At 52.3% G+C, this 23917-nt stretch overlaps 1 protein-coding gene across 1 annotated transcript in view; it reads right to left on the bottom strand.

The window, feature by feature from the left end:
• Window positions 1-3015: 3015 nt before the first annotated feature.
• Window positions 3016-23917, bottom strand: part of SSC5D (scavenger receptor cysteine rich family member with 5 domains) — a 29611-nt gene continuing 8709 nt past the window's right edge. The window contains exons 9-14 of the mRNA XM_032171213.2: window positions 22504-22821; window positions 20282-20878; window positions 19890-20204; window positions 19493-19660; window positions 8885-9046; window positions 3016-4862 (exon numbers count right to left, since the gene is read on the bottom strand). Coding sequence (XP_032027104.1) covers window positions 3070-4862; window positions 8885-9046; window positions 19493-19660; window positions 19890-20204; window positions 20282-20878; window positions 22504-22821 — 3353 coding nt within the window. The 3' untranslated portion in view covers window positions 3016-3069. The remainder of the gene's footprint in view (window positions 4863-8884; window positions 9047-19492; window positions 19661-19889; window positions 20205-20281; window positions 20879-22503; window positions 22822-23917) is intronic.

Genomic DNA, 23917 nt, shown 5'->3' with positions numbered 1-23917 from the left:
AAGGAGATCATATCCATTGCCCGGGGAAAATCAGAGATGCGTGTCTTCCTTCATACCCCTTTTCTCATGAAGGAAGTCCTCTCTGCTCCACCTTTGGTGTGTGTGTGTGTGTGTGTGTGTGTGTGTGTACCATAATGGCTGTTGAATTTCATCAAATTTTTTTTTCTGCTTCAATCGAGCTTGCTGGGCCTATGCAGCTACTCTTTTGGGCGGGTTGCAAGCTGGCAGGCAGAGGATCGAGCTCGGCTGTCCCGTGGGAGGTGTCCAGAGCCAGGGCCAGCACTGGGCGGGGACTGGCCACCCATTCTGGCCATGGGCCCTGGGGCCAGATGTTTGGGCTTAACTGCCTGGCCAAGCAGGGATAGAGTGACTGGGTAATTAAGCACTCCCTTCTACAGAGCTGGCAGAAGGTGGCAGGGGGCGGAGGGGCCTAAGGCCAGAGTGCCCAACAGCCCCCCCCCCACCTCTGGCCTGCAGAGAGGGGCTGGGAGCCCGAACCCCAGGCTGGGCCCTCTGTTACTTTTGGTGGGGGGTGACCCAGAGCCAGCGTTCATCTGCTCCCACCTGGACATGGAAAAGGAGCCATTTTCTTCCATGTTGGGGTGCTGCCCTGTGACCCCCCGACTCCCCAGGGCAGAAGCTCACCCCTCAGCCTCTCCAGGGAACCAGTCAGCAGTTATTTAAGTCTCGGGGCTTAATGAGATCTGGGGAACAGAATTCTCAGCATGCTCCTTCGCCCGCTGGCAGGAGCAGACTGTCCATCTATCAGGACCCCCAGAAGTTATCCGCACCCCGCCCCCTCCCGCCCAAGTAACTGGACCCTGTTGGCCTTTGCAGGACTGCGGGGGCGCCAGCCTCCATCACCTTCCACGACCTCTGAGCCGAGAGAGGAGGAGGAGGAGGAAATGGTTTCCTGCCTGAGGCTGCAGGAGCCAGAATCAGAGTCGCGGGGTCTTCCAAGACAGCCCCCAACTTACAAACCAGCAAGCTGAGGCACAGAGATGGGAAGGAGCCCACCCACGGTCGCTTGGAGTGGGGCAGTCATGGAAGCCCTAATCTGGAAACCCAGGCCATGGTCAAAGCATGGAAATTCATATCACAGTATTCAGGGTTTGAGTCCCTGGCTCTGCTGTGTGCCCTTTGGCAACGGGCCTGCCCTCTCTGAGCCTCAGAGTCCTTTCTGAAACGGGGATCAAAGTTTCTCCCTCAAAGGGCTGTGGTGAGGACTGGATGTACATGGATTAACAGTCCATGCAGTGTTAGCACAGAAAAGTACAGGCAGGCGTGGTCGCAAGCACTATCGTTAACCGAGCACATCCTACATGCCACGTTGTCCTTATCTGCACTGCCACGTTTAATCCTCACGACCCCATGAGGCAGGTGCTATTGCTCCACCCATTTTACAGGTGAAAAAACTGAGGCTCAGAGAAGGGAGGGAAACTGCCAGAGTTCCACAGCCGGGACATGGTTAATCCAGGACTTGAACCCAGGTCAATCTGATACGGCCACGGAATATTTTCTTTCTTTCTTTTTTAATAAAGATGGGGGTCTCACTATATTTCTGGTCTGGAACTCCTGGCCTCAAGCCAACCTCCCATCTCGGCCTCCCAAAGTGCTGGGATTACAGACATGAGCCACTATGACCAGCCAAAATATTATTTTAAGAGCAAGGGCCCGGAGTGCCAAGCATGGCCCACCTCGTGTTCCCTGAGTGATCTGGGGTGCACGACCAAACCTCTCTGTGCCTCGAAGCCCAGATCTGCAGAATGGGGATAAATACAATAATTGCTCTCACATGACAGGTGCTTATCAAAAGCCATCATAAGCACTCTCCTAGGTATTAACTTATTCAATCATTACAGCAACCCCATGAGGTATGTGTACTATTATTATCCCTGTTTTATAGTTGGAGAAGTTCAGACCCAGAGGTTAAGTAACTGGCTTATGTTTACTCCCAGCAAGGACTCAAACTCAGGAATCCAGGCTGCAAAGCTCACCTCCTCATCTGCTGAGCTGTGGTAACAGTACCTTCCTCAGCAGGCACTCGTTAAGACAAAATGACATCATCACCCATGCAAAGCCCTTAAAACAGAGCCTGACACATAGGAAGCGCCCAACAAATATTAGTCATGATGATGATGATGATGATGCACTCTTTCATTCAAAAGATATTTATTAGTGAGTGTGTGCTCTGCATCAGCTTCTGTCCTAGAAACTGGGCTTACATCCATGAACAAGGCCGTTTTTGCTCACCTGAAGCTTCATCATTGTCACAACCATCACCATGATCATCACCACCAGGATCACCTTCACCACCAAAATCACCAACATCATCATCACCATCATTGCCTCATCACCATGACTGTTCCTTCACAGTCATTACCACCATGATCACCTTTCACACCATCATTATCACCTCCACTACCACCATCACCATCACCATCAATGTGACCATCATCGCCATGATCACCCTTATCACCATCATCACCATTATCACCAGCACCACCACCACTATCACCATCATTCCCTCATCACCACGACCACTCCCTCATGACCAGCACCATCATCATCACCCTGATCATCACCATCACCGCCACCATCATCATCATGATGGTCACCGCCTCATCACCATGACCATTCCCTCATGACCAGGACCATCATCATCACCGTGATCATCACCATCACCACCACCATCATCATCATGATGGTCACCGCCTCATCACCATGACCATTCCCTCATGGTCATCAGCATGATTTCACCATCTTCATCACCACCACCATCTTACCATTATCATCATGATCCTCACCACAATGATCATCATCCTATCATGATCTCCATCGCCATCACCATCAAGATCATCACCATCATCACCACCCTCATAATCATCTCCATCGTCAACACCGCCTTGCATGGCACCTGGGCTATTCACATATCAAAATCAGTCTTGTGATTCTGTCTCTCTAGGATTCCCCAAAAACACCATTCACACCTTGTTTTTAATTAGATACTTTGGGTTTTTTTTTTTTTTTGGTCGGGGGTGTCTTAAGCCCCTCAAATCCTGGAGAGGGTCACACGTCTCCCCTCAGAGGTCTTTCTTCTTCCTCTGGGGTAGTGGTGGTTGGTGCAGGCATGCTGGTGGTCCAGGCCATCTCTGCCAGTCTCTTCACGGCCTCACCCAGCTGCCCCAGACCACGGGCAGCCTCTACCAGCTGCGTCAGCCCCAGCAGCAGGGCTTGGCGCTCCTGCCGGTCCTGTTCCACGACCTGGGTCAGTCTCTGCAGCTGACCACCCACATCCCTCACAGCAGCCACCAGCTCCACCAGGGCAGGTGGCTCACAAGCCATGACCCTTACAGGTGGTGTTGGGGCCACACATGGACCATGGGGGCCTGGGCTCTGACCAGGAGTTGGCCCTAGGGTGAGAGGGTCAAGGGGAGGATGATCCAAGGGGTGGGCTATGGGGGAAAGGAGGGGGTCAGGGGACACAGTGAGGTCAGAGGCTGAGTGTGGGGTATGGGTGGGTGGAGGGGTTAGGTTGGGGCTCTGGCTTCTGGGTGGCTCGAAGTCCTCAGTGGACAGTGGGTCCATGCTTGTGGCTGTGGAGGACCTGGAGGGGCTGGACTCCAAGGCTGGAGAGGGCTCTAGGGTGGGTATCTGGGATGTGGAGGTGTGAGGGGCAGGTGCTGTGAAGGTCAACTGGGGATGCAGACTGGGCTTGACTGTTGGTGCTAGAGTGGGAGAGGAGAGTTCTGTCCCCAAGGAGGTTGGAAGGGACTTAGCAGTGATGATAGGGGTTGAGGAAGGGTCAGGAGTTGTGGTGGGGTGAGGGGTCATGGTGGGGTCAGGAGTCGTGGTGGGGTAAGGGGTCGTGGTGGGATCAGGAGTCGTGGTGGGGTGAGGGGTTGTGGTGGGGTGAGGGGTTGTGGTGGGGTGAGGGGTTGTGGTGGGGTGAGGGGTTGTGGTGGGGTGAGGAATTGTGGTGGGGTGAGGGGTTGTGGTGGGGTGAGGAATTGTGGTGGGGTGAGGGGTCATGGTGGGATGAGGTATCGTGGTGGGCTGCACGGTGGTGAAGGGTTGAGGGGTTGTGGTGGGGTCAAGAATCATGGTGGAGTGAGTGGTGGTGGTGGGATGAGGGGTCGTGGTGGGGTGAGGGGTTGTGGGGTGAGGGGTTGTGGTGGGCTGCACGGTGGTGAAGGGCTGAGGGGTTGCGGTGGGGTCACGAATCATGGTGGAGTGAGTGATGGTGGTGGGTTGAGGGGTCGTGGTGGGGTGAGTGGTGGTAGGGAAGTGAGGGGTCACAGTAGGGTTAGGGGTTGTGGTGGGGTCAGGGGTCATGGTGGGATCAGGGGTAGTAGTGGGGTGAGGGCTTGGGGAGGGGTCTGGGGATCTAGAATATTCTGATACTGTACTGGAGTATGGAGTTGTGTCCAAACCTGGGGTTGTGTCAGATTCTGGGATCTGCTCTGAGGTAGGGGAAAGGCTAGTCACCTCCGACGGTGTAGAAGGGTCAGAGGTCAGCTCTTTGGGCAAGGTGGGTAAGGGCGTGGGTGAGGGCTCCGGGGTCAACGCGGGAACCACACTGGAGTCAGGGGTGGACAAAGCAAAGTCAGGGCTTGTCAAGATGAGGTCGGGGTTCGTCCGGGAGGCCGGGTCTGGGGTGGGTGGTGAAGTGTCCGGAGGGTCAGAGGTCGCCTCGGACGTCAAGGCTGAGTGGGGAGTGAGCTCTGGACTGGAGTCAGAGGTCAGAGCTGGGCCTGGGGGTCCCGGAGAGGCGGAGGGAGCTGGGGACGGGGTTGGGGGCGCTGTCTTGGTCGCAGCGGGCCGCGGTGGCCGGCGCTCGGGCCACGGTTTCCTCGGGGAACCTGGAGGAGGAGGAAAGACAGACGGACGGTCTGAGGTCAGCCGGCTCCGCCCACCACGCGTCCCGCCCCGCCCCTCGAGGAGCCGACCAATGGAAAGGCGCAGAGCCTCGAGACGTCATGGGTCACCGGCAGACTTCACCCGGCCCTAGGGCCCCTCCTCCCTACGTCCTCCGATGTCTCCAGGCGCCACCTGGCGGCCTCCGCTGCGGGAGGATGCGGGGATGCTCCGGACTCGGGGATGCGGAGGGGCACGCGGGTTGCGGGAGCGGGTGCAGGAGGGTGAGGTGAGGGAGGGATGGGGGGGTGCTGGGGTGTGGGAGGGGGCGGGAGTGCTCAGAAGCGTGCAGCATACGGGAGGATTCTGAGACAGCAGGGGACTGGGAGATGTGGGGAGCCGGGGGAGGCAGGGAGACCAAAGAGGGCTCCAAAGGGTAATTTTAGTAATCAAAATAAATACTTTTATGGAATTTTTTATTTTTTAAGATAAAGTCTGGCTGTGTCGCCTAGGCTGGAGTGCGGCGGCAAGATCATAGCTCACTGTCACCTCGAGCTCCTGGGCTTAAGCGTTTTTATGCAGTATTTTTTAACAATCAGAATTAATCCAAAAGATCCACAGTTAACCAAAGTTAACATTTTAACCAGAGACAGGATCCAACAGGGCCAGGATTAGGGTGAGCCCAGTGAGGCGGAAAGGATCCTGTCTTCAGTTATTTTTTTTATTTTTATTTTTTTGAGACGGAGTCTCGCTCTGTCGCCCAGGCTGGAGTGCAGCCGCACGATCTCCGCTCACTGCAAGCTCCGCCTCCCGGGTTCACGCCATTCTCCTGCCTCAGCCTCCCGAGTAGCTGGGACTACAGGCGCCCGCCACTACACCTGGATAATTTTTTGTATTTATAGTAGAGACGGGGTTACACCGTGTTGGCCAGGATGGTCTCGATCTCCTGACCTCGTGATCCGCCCGCCTGGGCCTCCCAAAGTGCTGGGATTACAGGCGTGAGCCACTGCGCCCGGCCTTCAGTTACATTTTTGATACTGAGTTCATCATGGATTTTTTTTTGGCATTAATTTTCATTTTTAAAAATACTGTATTATGATATTGTGTATCTTGATTTTGGTGTTTTGGGCACCCCCTTAAATTTTGGGCCTGAGTAGCAGGAGCAGCCTGACCCTCTTCTGGGGCTGGCTTCCAAGTGAGTGCCAATTTTATCCCCATTTTACAGATGGAGGAAATTAGGGCAAGAGGGCAGGTGACTCGCCCAAGGTCACACAGACACAGTTTGCAAGTTGCAGGGCTAAGACTTGAACCCAAATTGTTTGCACATAGAGTCTAAGCAATGAAATCCCATGTCCGCAGTGATGGGAATGCGCTGTGATCTACCGTGCCAATACAGTAGCCACTGGCCATATGTGGCTACCAAGCCTTGAAATGCGGCCAGTGTGAATGAGAAACTGAATGTTTCCGTTTTTTTTTTTTTTTTAGACAGAGTCTCACTCTGTCACCCAGGCTAGAGTGCAGTGGCACAATCTCGGCTCACTGCCAGCTTTGCCTCCCGGGTTCACGCCATTCTCCTGCCTCAGCCTCCCGAGAAGCTGGGACTACAGGCACTCGCCACCACGTCCGGCTAATTTTTTGTATTTTTAGTAGACACGGGGTTTCACTGTGTTGGTCTCGATCTCCTGACCTCGTGATCTGCCCACCTCAGCCTCCCAAAGTGCTGGGATTACAGGCGTGGCCACTGCACCCAGCAAATGTTTCATTTTCAAAGTGTTAATTCATTTAACTTTTTTTTTTTTTTTTTTTTTTGCGACGGAGTTTCATTGTTGCTGCCCAGGCTGGAGTGCAGTGGGGCGATCTTGGCTCACTGCAATCCCCACCTCCTTCAAGTGAGTCTCCTGCCTCAGCTTCCTGAGTAGCTGGGATGACAGGCATGTGCCACCATGCCCAGCTAATTTTTTTGTATTTTTAGTAGAGACGGGGTTTCACTATGTTGTTCAGGCTGGTCTTGAACCCCCGACCTCAGGTGATCTGTCCGCCTCAGCCTCCCAAAGTGCTGGGATTACAGGCGTGAGCCACCATGCCCAGTGTTCGTAGCTACTGTATTGAACCACACAGATCTACAGATTTCCACTTGTTCCTGCAGGGCAGGGTCTTTCAGGAGCATTCCTTCCCCACCTTGTTTTTTGTTTGCAGGATTGGAGAAGCGGTTAAGTAAAGGGCTTGTGCTCAAGGCAGGCTGTCCGAGTTTAAACCCCAGCTGCATGGCTTCCTAGCTGGGTGACCACGGCCAAGTTACTTCACTGCTTGAATCTCAGTTTCTTCCCCAGCTATAGACTGTGGATGATCAACGTATCTCCCTTGCAGAGCTGTCAAAAGGACTCAGGGAGATCGTGGTTGTGCAAAGCACTTAGCGTAATGTCTAGCATGGAATAAGCACTCTCATAATTATTGATGTCAGAGTCACTCATGTCTGTGCCTCAATTTCACTCATCTGAGAAATGGGCAAAATTATAGATCTACATCATGGAGCTCATGCAGATTCCCTTCCTCCCTTCCTCCCTTCCTCCCTCCTTATCTCTGTCTCTTTTTTTTTTTTTTTTTTTTTAACAGAGTCTTTCTCTGTTGCCCAGGCTGGAGTGCAGTGGTGCGATCTCAGCTCACTGCAACCTCTGCCTCCCAGGTTCAAGCAGTTCTCCTGCCTCAGCCTCCTGAGTAGCTGGGATTACAGGCGCCTGCCACCACACCTGACTATTATTATTATTATTATTATTATTATTATTATTTTGAGACAGAGTCTCACTCTGTCGCCCAGGCTGGAGTGCAGTGGCCCGATCTCGACTCACTGCAAGCTCCGCCTCGTGGGTTCACGCCATTCTCCTGACTCAGCCTCCTGAGTAGCTGGGACCATAGGTGCCTGCCACCACGCCCGGCTAATTTTTTGTATTGGTAGTAAAGACGGGGTTTCACGGTGTTAGCCAGGATGGTCTCGATCTCCTGACCTCGTGATCTGCCTGCCTCAGCCTCCCAAAGTGCTGGGATTACAGGCATCAGCCATCACACCCGGCCTAATCATGCTTAACTTTACTAAATACTGCTGGATTGTCTTTATCAAACAGCTCTGTCCAGTGGGGTTGCCTGTCCCCCACATCCTCACTCACACTTGATGATACCTACCTTTCTCATTCTCCTCCATGCTGGCCATTGTTTTAGTTTGTATTTTCTGGTTCCTGGTGAGCATGGGCATTTCTAAATACACTCAGCCATTTGGGCTTCCTTTTCTGGGAATCACCTGTTTATATCTTTTCCTCTTTCTCATCTAGGGTTTCCTATCATTTTCCTATTTGTCACAGTGACTTATGCCATCTAGGCTGGGGTTTCTCAACCTCGGTACTATTGTCATTTGGGGCTGGGTGGTTCTTTGTTATGGGGAATGTTGTGTGCATTGTGGATGTTTATCACCATCCCTGGCCTCTAGCGATCAGGTGCCAATGGGTAGCCTCTCACTTCCTGCCATGACAATCCAAAATATCTTCAGATATTGCCAAATGCCCCTTGGGGGCAAAATCGACCCTAGTTGATGACCAGTGGTCTAGATCATAACCTCTTGGTTCTGTTTTTGTTTTTATTTGAGACAAGGTCTCGCTCTGGCACCCAGGCTGGAATACAGTGGCACAACCACAGCCTCGAGCACCCAGGCTCAAGGGGTCCTCCTGCCTCAGCCTCCCAAGCAGCTGGGACCACAGGTGCGCACCACCACACCCAGCTAATGTTCATATCCTGGGGGGTTCACCATGTTGCCCAGGCTGCTCTCAAACTCCCAAGCTTAAGCAATCCTCCCAACTCGGCCTCCCAAAGTGCTGTGATTACAGGCATAAGCCACCACGCTCAGCCGATAACCCCTTGTTTTAGGGTATATTTCTGCTGAGTCTTTCTGGGGTAAGGGTTCCACTGGGGAGTCTGGAATCCGTCTCTTTACCCCAGGACAAATACCGTCCAGTCCCCTCACCCCAGCCACGTGTCTCACCTGTGTCTCCATGGACTCTCGGAGTTGGAGGACTGCCTGGGCTCCTGGTGGCGCCAGCCCGAAGAGTGGGTCCTAGTTTGCCTGCAGTAGGGGTCCCCTCAGCCAGGCCCCTTCCTGATGGTGTGTCCCACGTCCAGGGAAGCTTGTAACCATCTTTGCCACCTAGACAGATATGGGGAAGAGGACTGAGTCTTCCAACTTCCCTTTGAGTTTGACTCCCTGTCTCTCTCCTCCTGGGCCAGCCCCAGTTCAGGAATCATCCCGTCTCAACTGCACCACCACTTCAGCCCTCCCTGACCTTGTGGAGACCTTCTCCATTCAGCTGGGATGTTTTTGGCTACCAACAACGGAAACTGTCACTAAACTAGCACATAAAATAAAGGGCATTTGGGCCAGGCGCGGTGGCTCAAGCTTGTAATCCCAGCACTTTGGGAGGCTGAGGCAGGCGGGTCACTTGAGGTCAGGAGTTCAAGGCCAGCCTGGCCAACATGGAGAAACCCCGTCTGTACTAAATATACAAAAAATTAGCTGGGCGTGGTGGCACACGCCTGTAATCCCAGCTACTCGGGAGGCTGAGACATGAGAATCACTTGAACCCAGGAGGCAGAGGTTGCAGTGAGCCGAGATTGTGCCACTGCACTCCAGCCTGGGCAACAGAGCGAGACACCATCTCAAAAAAAAAAAAAAAAAAAAAAGGAATTTGTTGTTTTAATTCCCCAAGGCTCCTGCCCTAGCGAGGGAAAAACCATAATATCTTTATTAATTAACCACCTGGAACATCTCTATAATACGATTTTTCCTTTTTTTTTTTGGCCGAATGCACTTAATCTCTATATAATAGCAATTTTATATAACATATAAATGTATAATATATATATATACATATATGTATGCCATTTTATTTAGGGAGAATAGAATGATAATTCAGTCCTAGCTTTATAAGAACAACAGCTTTTCTATTTTTTTTGAGATAAAGTCTCACTCTGCCGCCCAGGACGGAGTACAGTGGCGAAATATCGGCTCACTGCAACCTCTGCCTCCCGGGGTCAAGTGATTCTCCTGCCTCAGCCTCCCAAAGTGAGCTACAAGTGTGAGCCACCGTGCCCGGCCTCAACAACAGCTTTCTTGAGATATAATTCACATATCATGCAATTCATCAACTTAAAATGTGCAATTCAGTGGTTTTTTTAGCACAGTCACAGGTTGTGTGACCATCGCCACAATCAAAATTAAGAATATTTCCATCACCCGAACAGAACACTCCATACTCATTGCCCTGGTTGTTCTTATCTGAATCATCAAACCAACTTCCCCTGAGACCTTGGCCCCCCCATACTGACCCTGGAGGCCTCTTAAACACTGGCAGACACCTGCCCCTTTCCAGCCTAAACTCTTCCATGAGTCCCCACGGCCCACAGCATGAGCCCCACAGACACCATCTTCCTTCATCACCAGCCCCTGCCAGCTTCTCCAGCGTCGTCTTGTCCCACACAACGCTCTGCTCATGCTGGACCCGGACCTTGAGTTAGGAGGGCAGGTTTGCAGTGTTTGGGGAGACATGCCTGCTTCCACAAGCAATTCCACAAGGAGGTGCTGAGAAATCCTTGCCCATAAGCCTGGGGACGTGGGTACAAGGAGTTCACGGCAGCCATATTTGTGACAGCAAAACACTTGGAACGACCACAGCGCGCAGGCTTTTCACACCTCCCAGCCTCTGCTCATGCCGCCGCCCCCACCCGGAATTCCCTTCCTCTTCATCTCCTACCTAACTGAGCCCGTTAGGATGTTGTCTCATTCCAAACGCAAAACCAGCCAGAAGGGCAGTGTCCAAGACCTTGGGCAAGTTCACCGATATCACCTTGAGCTCTGTGGCTAGCGGTCCCAATTACAGAAATCCTTGCTGTGTTACCTGCTAACACACTGCACGCTGATAGAACAAGGGTCAAATTTCACCCTGATGCCAGGCACAGCAGACATCTCAGTCATGCCTTCGTATTATTAACCATTCCTAATCAAATACCTTTCCATTTCTATTAGACACCTTAAAAGGGTAGCTATAAAATCCTACCAGATAACCATACCCATTAGGAAACCTGAAAAACCATTAATGGTAATGGCCGGGCATGGTGGCTCACACCTGTAATCCCAGCACTTTGAGACGCCGAGGCAGGCAGATCACCTGAGGTCAGGAGTTCAAGACCAGCCTGGCCAACATGGTGAAACGCTGTCTCTACAAAAAATACAAAAATTAGCTGGGTATGGTGGCGGGCACCTGTAATCCCAGCTACTCAGGAGGCTGAGGCGGGAAAATCACTTGAACCTGGGAGGCGGAAGTTGCAGTGAGCCAAGATTATGTCACTGCACTCCAGCCTGGGGGACAAGAGCAAAATTCCATCTAAAAAAAAAAAAAGATGTATTTTCAAGATGCTGGGTTTTAGGAAGACTCCATGAAGAACATAAATCAAGCTGGGAACGGTGGCTCACGCCTGTAATCCCAGCACTTTGGGAGGCCAAGGCAGGTGGATCACTTGAGCCCAGGAGTTCAGAACCAGCCTGGCCAACATGTTGAAACCCCGTCTCTACTAAAAATTACAAAGATTAGCCAGGTGTGGTGGCACACACCAGTAGTCCCAGCTAATTGGGTGGCTGAGGCATGAGAATCGCTTGAGCCCTGGAGGCGGAGGTTGCAGTGAGCTGTGATCATGCCACTGCACTCCAGCCTGGGTGACAGAGCAAGACTCTGTCACAAAAACAAAAAAAAGAACACAAATTGAAGCCGTCTTCCTTTTAAAATGGCAGCCTCCTGTGTAATCTCAGAATGCACTGTCAGAAATCTGGTTTCTCATTCTCATATGCATATTTCTTTTTTTTCTTTTTTTGAGACGGAGTCTCGCTCTTGTTGCCCAGTGCAATGGCAAGATCTCGGCTCACTGCAGCCTCTGCCTCCCAGGTTCAAGCCATTCTCCTGCCTCAGCCTCCCTAGTAACTGGGATTACAGGCACCTGCCACCATGCCCAGCTAATTTTTTTGTATTTTTAGTTGAGACAGTGTTTAGCCATGTTGGCCAGGCTGGTCTCGAACTCCTAGCTTCAGGTGATTCACCTGCCTCAGCCTCCCAAAGTGCTGGGATTACAGGCGTGAGACTCTATCTCAGAAAAAAAAAAAAAGAATAAAAGGATACACATAACTCTGGCTCATTCTGTGAACCTCTGCATACTATTTGATTGCATGGATATACAGCTGGGTATTAATCTATGCTCCTGTTGACGGGCATTTAGGTTACTCCTAGTGTTTTGCTGTCACAAATATGGCTTCAGTGAACTCTTTGTGCCCATGTCCTTAGGCTCATGAGCGAGAATTTCTCGACACCTCGTTGTGGAATTGCTGTGTGGAAGCAGGTGTATCTTGTTAGACACTGCAAACCTGCCCCGCTAAGTGCATGGGGATTCTCACTCACACCTTTATCCTACAGCCTTCATGCTGTCAGACAGCGTCATTTTTGCTGGTCTTATGGGGAGAGGGTGGCTGGGGAGGCTGCTGATTCACACAGATGGCCAAACTGACGCCCAGAGATGGCAAGAAACTTTCTTGGGGTAACACAGCTAAGGGACAGCATCAAGCTCCAGACCCCAACAGATCTACCTGGTTCTAAATGGTTCTCTTTCCCTCTGGGTACATATCTCCCAAGTCTCACCCCTTCTTTCCCTGGCAAGCCTTCATTCATCCTTTAGGAGTTAGTCCAAAGGCCATGCCCTCAGGAGGCCTCCCCCATCCCCTGTGGATGAGACCATCCCTGCTGTATGCTCCCTGGATTCTACAGAGCTAATTCTGTCCTAACCACTCTCCATGGCTAGAGCCATTAAGGGTGTGGAATCTGGAGTTTGAATCCAAGTTCAGCCTTTTGCAATCCTGACCTCTCCGTACCTCAGTTTGCTTATCTGTAAAATCAAGCTAAGGATAGGACTCATCTCACAAGGCTGCATGGGGAGGAAGGGAGTTTAACCACAGGATGCATTTTGAACAGTGCCTGGCACATGGAGAGCACACAATAAAATAGTAGCTACCATTATCCTCATCATCTTCCAACCTCTAAAGTTAATCTCATATTTAGTCCTGGATCCTCTTCTCCCTGCATGACCTCACAGGGTGATAAACCTCCGGCGACACCCCATGCGCGGCTTCCCAGCTGGCAGTGGCGGGAACTACATTAGACACAGCTGTCTATCTGTGCAGTCACATCCACTCCCACAGCTTCAAAGCCCATCTCGCTAAGTTATATCCTCAGCCCAGGCGCTCCCTGGACCTCCAGGATGCACAGCTAATATCTCCTGATATCCCCACTCTGGCTGCTGTGCCCCACCTCACAGAGCTCCCCGACCTGGTAAAAGGTACCCGTTCCCTGCCTCCCTCTCCTCACCATCCCCAACCCATCACTCAGCTCCATCAGCTCAACCCCCAGAATATGGCTTGAATACATCCACATCTCTCTTGGTCTCCACTGCCACCCTGATCAGAGCCATTACCACTCTCCCCTGGACCTCCCGGGCTCCCTGCATCCACACTGGCTCCTATAGTCCATTCCCCATCTCCCCCGCTGCCGCCGTTTCCAGCCAACACTCCGCTCCAGCCCCATCCACCTTGTTGCTATTTCTAAAACCTGCAGAGCATGCACCCACCTCAGGGCCTCAGGGCCTCAGGGCCTTCTCACTTAAATGGCACCTTCTTAGTAAGATGTCTCTTTTTTTTTTTTTTTTTTTTTTGAGACGGAGTCTTGCTCTGACACCCAGGCTGGAGTGCAGTGGCGCAATCTCAGCTCACTGCAACCTCCGCCTCCTGGGTTCACGCCATTCTCCTGCCTCAGCCTCCTGAGTAGCTGGGACTACAGGCGCCCGCCACCACGCCCGGCCAATTTTTTGCATTTCTAGTAGAGACGGGATTTCACCATGTTGGCCAGGCTGGTCTGGAACTCCCGACCTCAGGTGACCCACCTGCCTCAGCCTGCCAAAGTGCTGGGACTAGAGTGAGCCACCGCGCCCGGCCTGTAAGATGTCTCTTAACCATCTTTTTTTTTTTTTTTTTTTTTTTTTTGAGACGGGGTCTCACTCACCCAGGCTTCAGTGCAGTGGCTTGACCATGGCTTACTACAGCCTCAACCTCCAGGGCTGAAGTGATTCTTCTGCCTCAACCTCCCGGGTAGCTGGGACTACAGGAGCACGCCCCTGCTTCGTGAATTTTTTATTTTATTTTGTTTTTATTTATTTATTTATTTTGAGACAGTCTCTGTCGCCCAGGCTGGAGTACAGTGGCACAATCTTGGCTCCCTGCGGCCTTCGCCTCCCAGGTTCAAGCGATTATCCTGCCTCAGCCTCCCGAGTAGCTGGGATTATAGGCATGCACCACCACACCAGGCTAATTTTTTTGTATTTTTAGTAGAGACAGGGTTTTGCCATGTTGGCCAGGCTGGTCTTGAACTCCTGGGTTCAAGCGATCCCTCTGCCTCAGCCTCCCTAAGTGCTGGGATTACAGGCGTGAGCCACCACGCCTGTCCATCCTATTTTAAACTGCAACCCTCAGTCTCCCCTGCCCCTTCCCCTGCTTTGCTCCCTAACACTACCTCCCGGTAGTTAGTACATGCTCTGTCACACAGCAGGCATTTGACACATGAACTGATGTCTGTGTCTCCAAATTCCATCATCCAGGAAGCCTGAAGAAATGCTGCTTCGTAAAAATCCAAACTCCGGCCGGGCGCGGTGGCTCATGCTTGTAATCCCAGCACTTTGGGAGGCCGAGGCGGGCAGATCACCTGAGGTCAGGAGTTCGAGACCAGCCTGGCTAACGTGGTGAAACTTCATCTCTACTAAAAATACAAAAATTAGTCAGGAGTAGTGGCACACGCCTGTAATCCCAGCTACTCAGGAGGCTGAGGCATGAGAATTGCTTGAACGTGGGCAGCAGAGGCTGCAGTGAGCCAAGATCACACCACTGCACTCCAGCCTGGGTGACAGAGTGAGACTGTCTCATAAATAAATAAATAAAATCAGAGAACCTTTCAAGCCACAGTGAGAGAGAAAAATACGAAGGCAGAGGAAAGGTCAGAGAGATGCAATGTTGCTGGCTTTGATGATGGGGGATGGAGCCACAAGCCAAGGAATGCAGGTGGCCTCTAGAAGCTGGAAAAGGCTCTCCCCTAGAGCCTTCCAAAGGGAACCACCCTGCTGGCACTTTGATCTTAGCCCACTAAGCGAGTCTGACTTCTGACCTACAAAACTGCAAGATAATAAGTCTGCATTGTTTTAAACCACTAAATTTGTGGCGATGTATTATGGCAGCAATCGAAATAGATACAGACCTTTCACAGAGCTTAAAGTCTAGCAGAGATGGGTAACACTGATGAAAATTTCTGGCAATGCAAATTTATCCCACCCTTTGCTTCTCTGAGAATTCATTTCTCCTTGTGGTCTGCTGATGAAATAATACCATCTCCCCTGTGAGGTTTCCTTGATTTCTCTGCTACAAATAATCACTCCTTCCCTGGAATCCTGCAGCTGTTGTTCATTTTCAGCAAATAACCCTAACAAGCAATACTCCGCGGTTTTAAACAATTTCACACACATTTTGCTCATTGAATTGGGGCCTGTAGTCACCCAACTAGTTCTAATCCGGGTTGGAACCATGATTGGAACCTGGTAGGAGAGTCGGACTCCAGACTCGTGCTTCTATTTCAGCATACATGGTTCCCAATCCAAGGAGCAAAACGTGTGAAATCACTTAAAACAGATTATAATCGTGGCTCCTAAGTTAAGCTTCTCTGAGCCTCACTTTTTAACCCCATCTGAAACACAGGTGTAGCGACAGTTCCTATGGCCTGCAGTTGGGGTCATGCATGCCCAGCACAGACTAGGTGAGCTCTCCTTCCACCTTTCCAACAACCCTGGCGCCCCATTTTTTTTTCCAGAGAAAGAAACGGGTGGCCGGGCGCGGTGGCTCACGCCTGTAACCTCAGCACTTTGGGAGGCCGAGGCGAGTGGATCACGAGGTCGGGTTTGAGACCAGCGTGGCCAACATGGTGAAACCCCGTCTCTACTAAAAATACAAAAATTAGCCGGGTGTGGTGGTGGGCGCCTGTAATCCCAGCTACTCGGGAGGCTGCGGCAGGAGAATCGTTTAAACCCGGGAGGCAGAGGTTGCAGTGAGCTGAGACAACGCCACTGCACTCCAGCCTGGGTGACAGAGCGAGACTCCGTCTCAATAAATAAATAAACAAATAAATACATACATACATACATAAATACATAAATAAATAAAATAATATAAATAAGAAACAGGGACTCAAAGAGAAGAAGTCACTTTTTCAAGGTTACATTGCTCCTGAAGCTAAGAATGCATGCCTGCCTTGTCTCCCACCCCACCCAGCATACGCCTCCAAGTCTTCCTATTGATAAGGTTGCACACATGGCTGTCTTTTCATTTCACCGGCGCAGTTTGTAATTCTGCATTTATTTCTGCTCATTGGCTGCCTCCCTACCCTACGGGAGGGGTCCCGAGGCCGGACCCGCTGTCTCCGCAGCCGCCGTGCCCAGCACGTGCCCGCCTCCACCACAAGGGGGCGCTATGGGCTAGGGAGGCGCTGCAACCCTGGCAGTCCTTGAACGAGGAGCATCACCTCTCCGAGCTCCCGCTTGTGGCTCTGGAAACGGAACGATAGCTTTAACTCACAACTGGAGCCCACCCACCCCCAAGTCACGGCGCCTCCAGGGCCTGCTTCCTCCCTCCCTTTCCCCACCTCAAGGTCTGCTTCTTGGGGCCTGGTTGCCCTTCGCCCGGCTATTATTACCACTGGCGATGCGCCGGCTGGCCAATCAGGAGGCGCAGCGCGCCTGTGACGTCACGAGGTGCGAGGCAAATGAACGCCTGCCCCGTCCCGTCCCTCCATTCCCGGGCCCGCAGCGCCTGCACATGCGTACTGAGCGCCAGAAGAAAAAGGCGGGAAAGGACGCTTGCGGCGAGACTCTCCGGCGGGAGCGGGAGGCTTGGGCCTCTCAGGAGGGCACAGGTACGGGGCGCGGGGCGACAGAGGCAGAAACCCTGGCAGTCCCAGATGGCGAGCAGGACGGGAGAGTGGAATGGAGGGAGAAGACGGAGATAGAGCGACTGCGACGGGCACAGAGGGAGGACAGAAACGCTGCCCCTTAGGTGGGGAGTGAAACCTCCCGTGAGGGAGCGGCGAGGGCGGCGGGGACGGTGAGTAACGGACAGAGGAGCCCGCGGGAGACAGAAACGGAGGGAAGGGGGCTGACCATGAGAGAAACGAGGGGCAGAGAGAAGAGAGCACGCGGGAGACCGCAGGGAAGGCGCGGGAGACGGAGACTCAGAAAACAACCGTAAGAGACAAAGGGAAAGATACCCCAGCCCTGGGCCTGGGGAGGGAACGCAGTGAGAAATGGAGATGATGAGAGTGTGAGGTGATCATAGAAAAACCGACCGTGAAAAATGGAGTGAGAAGCAGGTGGCGAAGCTGAGAACTGAAAGTGAAAGACAAGAGGACGGAAGGCACAGAAACAAGTTGGGCCCAGTGGCTCCCGCCTGCAATTCCAGCACTTTGGGAGGCCGCAGCGAGCCGATGACTTGAGCCCAGGAGTTTGAGACCAGCCTGGCCGACACAGTGAGAACCCATCTCAACAAAAAATCAGGCCGGGAGCCGTGGCTCATGCCTGTAATCCCAGCACTTTGGGAGGCTGAGGCAGGAGGATCACGAGGTCAGGAGTCTGAGACCAGCCTGGTCAACATGGTGAAACCCCGTCTCTACTAAAAATACAAAAATTAGCCGGGCGTGGTGGTGGGTGTCTGTTATCCCAGCTATTCAGGAGGCTGAGGCAGGAGAATCACTTGAACCCAGGAGGCGGAGGTTGCAGTGAGCCGAGACCACGCCACTGCACTCCAGCCTGGGCAACACAGCAAGACTCCATCTCAAACAAAAATTAGCCAGGCATGGTGGTGTGCATCTGTAATCCCAGCTATTCAGGAGGCTGAGGTGGGAGGATCACCTAAGCCTGAGAGTTCAAGGCTGCAGTGAGCTGAGATCACACCACTGCACTTCAGCCTGGGCAACAGAGCAAGACTCTGTCTCAAAAAAGAGAGAGAGAAATTTACCATGAAAAATGGAGTGAGAAACAGAGGTGGTGAAGGTGAGATCTGAAAGAAAAGTGAAAGATTGAGGGGGAAAGACAGATAAATTGACCAGGAAAAACTAGGTGAGAAACAGAGATGATGAGAGTGTGAAACTGATAATGAAACAAAAAGACAGAAGGACAAGGGAGAAAAAAAATAAAGAGAAACTGACCACGAAAACTGGAGTGAGAAATAGAGGTAATGAGGGTGAGAAATTGAAAAAGAAAGACATAGGGAAAAAGAAATGGGAATATGAAACTGACCACGAAAGAAAAAAAATGAGAAAGATGGTGAGAGAGAGAGCAAAAGAAATTACCATGAAAAAAATATGGCATAAAGATGAGCATGAGAAATTGAAAATGAAAGGAAAAAAGAGATTGGCACAGAGAAGAAAAGATAGCGAATTTGACCGTGGAAAATGGAGTGAGGCCAGGCATGGTGGCTCCCGTGTACAAGCCCAGACATAAGCCCAGCACTTTGGGAGAGTGAGACAGGAGGATCGCCTGAGCTCAGGAGTTTGAGACCAGCCTGGGCAACATAGTGAGCCCGGCTCTACAAAAATTAAAAATGAGCTGGGTGTGGTGGCGCACATCTGTAGTCCCAGCTTCTCAGGAGACTGAGGCAGGAGGATCGCTTGAGCCTGGGTAGTCAAGGCTGCAGTGAGCTGAGATCACACCACTGCACTCCATCCCAGGCAATACAGAGATAGAGATGATGAGGGTGAGAAATGGATAATGAAAGAAAAAGAGACCAACAGCGAGTGAAAAGCAGGAGCAGAGATGGATTCACAGGGACCCTGAGAGATGGGGATACAAGGAAGACAGGCAAAGAAAAAGGCAGAAGAATGTGGGGGCCAAAGCGGGGCAAGGTCCCAGGTGTGGTCCCAGGTGTGGAAGGAGCTGCAACAGCGAGACAGAGGCCACAGAGCAGAGGGGGACGGAGCTGTGGACTTGGAGGCTGATTCTGCTGGCCAGAGGGAGGGGACGGCCAGGGTAAGGAGAGAAGCTGCACTCCAGGAGTCCCCACCTCTGTCTGAGTCATACCAGACCCAGACCAGAGCGTGAGCTTCAAGAATGGGTAAGGTTTCTTTTGCTCTGGGGGAGCTGGGGTGGGGACGATGATGTGATGACAGTGTGGCCCTTGGTTGTGGGTTTGACTAAGGGCCCCAGGCTTGCATATTGTGTGGCTTACAGGAGGGCCATGGACTCAGGATTGCTGAGCTTAGTCTGATCTCTTAGATGGTGTCCTTGGCTCTGAAGAAGTGTCACCATTGAGCCCAAGGAGGTAATGTGTTTAGGGTCTCAGGAGCCAAGGGAAATCTTTCCGGGGTACCCCGAGGCCTCAGCCAGCTCATTGAGAAGCGTCTTTCCGGAAACCCTGCAGGGAAGCGAATGGAGGTTTATGGAGGCCCCCCATGGCCACCCCCATCAGGCCCCTCACCTGTGTCTGGCAGGCGTCTTGTTGCTGGGGAGGAGCTCCCCGGGTGCCTGGTGGTGCCCCAGGGGAGACTGTGTCCAGGTACCCTCACTGTGGTGCTCCCCTTGGCCAGGTCCTCTGTTGAGGTGGGGTCCCAGGTCCAGGGGGGATAATCATCATAGTCTGTGTAGCCTTTGGAGAAATTGGGGTAATGGTTGACCCCATCCTCTTTCTCAGAGGTCCTTGCTGCTGCTCTTCCCTCCCCTTTTGGAATCTTCTGGAGCAACTCTGGGATCTCCCTACCCCGACCCCTCATGCCCAGTTCTTTAGAGTCGACCATGGTGCCATCACCTGGCCCCACCCTGACTCCATTCTCCTGGCCACCCCCGACAACCCCACCACCACCGCCATGCCCTGGTACCAGTGCAGGTGAGCCCCACGTCTTCCTCGTGGTCACAGTTGTGCTTCCCCCAAGCCCCCGAGGGGCAGTCGCTCAGTGAGGCCTCGCTTCCCTTACAGCCCATGTCATCCAGCCAGATGGGCCCAGTCCCAGGGCCGTAATGGGTTTTGCCCACTCGAGGCCGGACCTTTCCACAGCCCAGTTCCCAGCAGGCCACAGTGGCGTCCCGCAGGTCCCAGTTGTCATCACACACTGTTCCCCAGCGTCCGGCATGCCACACTTCCAGCCGGCCGGCACAGCGGTTGGGCCCATCGGCCAGACGAACCCGGAACAGGCCTGCGTGGAAGGCCCTTAGGTCAGGAGGGAGGGTCAGCCTCTCCCATTCTCTCCCCACACCCCTCACCGCCACTCACCTGATTCCCCAGTGGTGCTGGCACTGGGAGAGGGGGCCGGGTCTTTAGGTGACTCTGGAGACCCTTCTGGGATCTCAGCAGATGGCTCCAGGGAGGCCTGAGGGATTCTCTTGATAGCGGCCTCAGAGGTCATTTCTTGGGGGCCTTGAGTGGTCAGCATTGCCATGGTCTTAGTGGTCCGTTCTCGGGGGGCCTGAGGGGTCAGCATGGCAGTGGTGTGAGAGGTCCATCTCTGGGGGGCCTCTGTGGTCGGCCTTCTGGTAAACTCAGAGGTAGGTCTTCGGGAGGCCTCAGTGGTCAGGGCTGTAGTGGTCTGTGAGGTTAGGTCTGGGGGGCTTTGGGCCCTGGAGTGTTTCGTGGTTGGCGTCACTGGGGGTTGAGTGGTTGGTCTCTTTGCATTTTTTGTCAGCCACTTCTTAGTACTCTTAGGCATCTTCCCTGGGGCCTTTGTGGTTGTTTTCTCCAGAACTCTGGTGGTCACACTTGCAGAGGGCTTGGTGGCCAGCTCTCCCGGGAGCCAGGCATCCCGATCTCTCCCCAGACCAGGAATCCAGCTCCAGCTGAAGGGGTCTGAGATGGAGTCCAGGCCTGGGGACCCTGGAAGGTGAGTGGGGCAGGAAGAGAAGATGGAGACACCATCATGACCACCATGATGACAAGATCATCTACCCAGGCCCCTCCTTCTCTCCAGTCACCCAGTTCCCATTCATTCATCATTCATTCATCTATTGTCACAAATATTTATTGAGCACCTCCTTTGAGCCACAGACCGTATTAGACCCTTGGGGAGGCTGTGGCAAGCCAAACCCGACACCGCCCCCGCCTTCTTGGCATTTACAATCTGGACATGACTGACCCCCTCACCCTTTCACACCTGACCCTTCCTCTCCATCTCCTCAGCTTCTGCTCTGAGTCAGGGCCTCATTTCCTGTACCTTCTGACAGGTCTCCCTACCTCCCTGTCAATTCTTACTGACCACCAGTGGGGTACCCAGGTCCGACAGGGCACTCCTGAACGCAGAATCCTTCTGTGGTGCCCCCGTGGCCCTCAGGAAGAGGGGGACAGAGGGAAGAGCCATAGTTTTCAGCAGAGGAGATGCCTCCATCCTTTGAGACACCACTCTCCATCTTCCGTCTTTCTGATTAGCACACGTGTGCAGTAAAGGATTCACCTTGCCCAAAGAAAGGTTTAGCCTTTTCCCCGGCTCCTGGGAGATGACTTCAAAGCCTTTGGAACACCTTGCCTGATAAGAGATTTTTTTCCCTGGGGGACTTGGGCCATGCCAGATCACCTATGCTAACAGTGTGATTTATGGTCAGCCACATGTACGTGGCCGAGTCCCCATGAACACTCTGGACGCCAAGGCTCGGGGGAACTTCCCTAGTTGGCAGTTCCTCATGTGTGTTGTCCCATTTCGTTGCTGGAATAATGAAGTGCTGTCTGCACAACTCCACTGGGACAAGACAGTTGGAAGCTCACACCTGCTCTCTCCTGAGCCCTGCCTCAGGTGCCTCTTCCCTTGGCTGATTTTAATCTGTATCCTTTCACTGTGATAAACGATAACCCTGAGTGCAACAGATTCTTTGATTCTGAGTTCTTCTAGCAAAATATTGACTCTGACAGTGGTCTTGGTGACCTCAAACTACGAGTCACACAGGTTTGCAATGATTTGTTAGAGTATTTCTTTCTTTCCATGAGCTATGAGCTATTCAAAGACCAAGACCACGTTCCTTCCACTCATGAGCCCAGCATGAGGACCCTGCACCTGGCTCAGCCTCTGCCATTTAATAACAGGCATTGCCTGAGTTTATGTTAACTGGCTCTCACTTTGGCTTCTCTCCATCTCCCAGTGCCCTGCGTGCTTCCTTTCATCTTAGGAAAGCTAAAGCTCCTTTCTTAGTGGGAGATTTCCTTGATTCCTGGAAGGAAGAGGAAGCAGCAGCTTCTCTCAGTGGGAATCCCAGATCTGCCAGTTAGTTGTTGCTGTGTGATCTTGAGCAAGTTACCTAACCTCTCTGTGCCTCAGCTTCTTTATCAGTAAAATGGGCATAACACACACCATCCTAGACTTACTATGTGATTTCAATGTGGTCATATGTGCAAAAACACCCAGCACAGGGCTGGGGCTTAGGAAGAGTTCAATCAATGTTAGTGCCCGTGTTAGTTACTGTTCCCCTCCAGGAAGCCCTCCTGGAGTCAACAGATAGCTAGGGCCTCCTTACCAGTGCAGGTGACCCCAACATCCTCATTGTGAGCGCAGTTGTGCTTTCCCCAGGGAGCAGCAGGGCAGTCGGACAGCGAAGCCTCTGTCCCCACACAGCCCACATCATCTAGCCAGATGGGGCCCGCGCCCCAGCCAAAGCGGCCAGCAGCAGGGTCTGGCTGCTGAGGTCCACCACAGCCCAACTCCCGGCAGACCACGGCTGAGTCCCGCATGTCCCAACTGTCGTCACACACGGTCCCCCAGCGCTGGTCATGCCACACCTCCAGTCGACCTGAGCACTTGCTGGGCCCAGCCACCAGGCGCAGCTGGGGGGACCCTGGGGTAGAAGAGACCCAAAGAATTAGAGTCAGGGAAGCTGCCCAGCCTCCTGACTCTTCATCCACCTTTCCCTCCCCACATCTTCCTTTCCATTCATCCATCTAGGCCTTCCCTCCATTCATCCATCCTTTCCTCCAGGCAGCAAGTATTTCATGAGGCCTTTTTTCTGCCACTTTCTGCATTAGGCACAAGGGATAATGAGTCAGGCAGAGTTGGGAGAATCCTCAAAAAGCTACACATCAAATTACCATATAATCTAGAAAGTCTACTACTAGGGATATACCCAAAATAAACCGAAAACAGGTATGCACACAGATGCCGGTATGTGAATGTTCATAGCAGCACCTTTCACAGGAGCCAAATAGTAGTGGTTGTACAATATTTTGAATGTATAAATACCACTTGAGTTGTATACTTAAACTGGTTAACTTTATGTTACATGAATTTCACCTCAATTAAAATAACAGTCTCTTTCCATGCAATTTTTCACCACCCTTAATTTTCTCTCATTATTATTGGTTTAATAAGGGGTTTTTTCTTCTTTTTTAGATTTTATTTTCCTAACCACTAGACCACCAGGGATAATAAGGTGTTTCGTTGTTGTTTATGAGTCAGGCACAGCCTCTGCTTTGAAAAGCTCTCGGTCTTTAGAGAAAGTAGCGTGCACACACTTCATTACAGCTCAGCGAGCTAAAGGGAGTAGTGAAAGTACCCAAAAGGCAAGGCAGACACACAACGAGGAGAAGGTGAGAAAAATTCTGCCTGGGGAAGCTGGAGAAGCCTTCTCAGAGGAAGTCCTTTAAAAGACAGGGAGGAGCAGGCCAGGCGCAGTGGCTCGCATCTGTAATTCCAGCACTGTGGGAGGCCGAGGCGGGCAGATCACCTGAGGTCAGGAGTTCGAGACCAGCCTGGCCAACATGGAGAAACTCTGTCCCTACTAAAAATACAAAAATTAGCCAGGCATGGGCCGGGCGCGGTGGCTCACGCCTATAATCTCAGCTACTCGGGAGGCTGAGGCAGGAGAATCGCTTGAACCTGGGAGGCGGAGGTTGCAATGAGCCAAGATCGTGCCACTGCACTCCAGCCTGGGTGAC

The sequence above is a fragment of the Hylobates moloch genome, unplaced genomic scaffold, assembly GCF_009828535.3.
Source record: "Hylobates moloch isolate HMO894 unplaced genomic scaffold, HMol_V3 SCAFFOLD_12, whole genome shotgun sequence".
Classification (NCBI taxonomy): Eukaryota; Metazoa; Chordata; class Mammalia; order Primates; family Hylobatidae; genus Hylobates; species Hylobates moloch.
The sequence above is the reverse complement of the archived record's forward strand: the minus strand, read 5'-3'. Positions and strand labels throughout refer to the sequence as shown.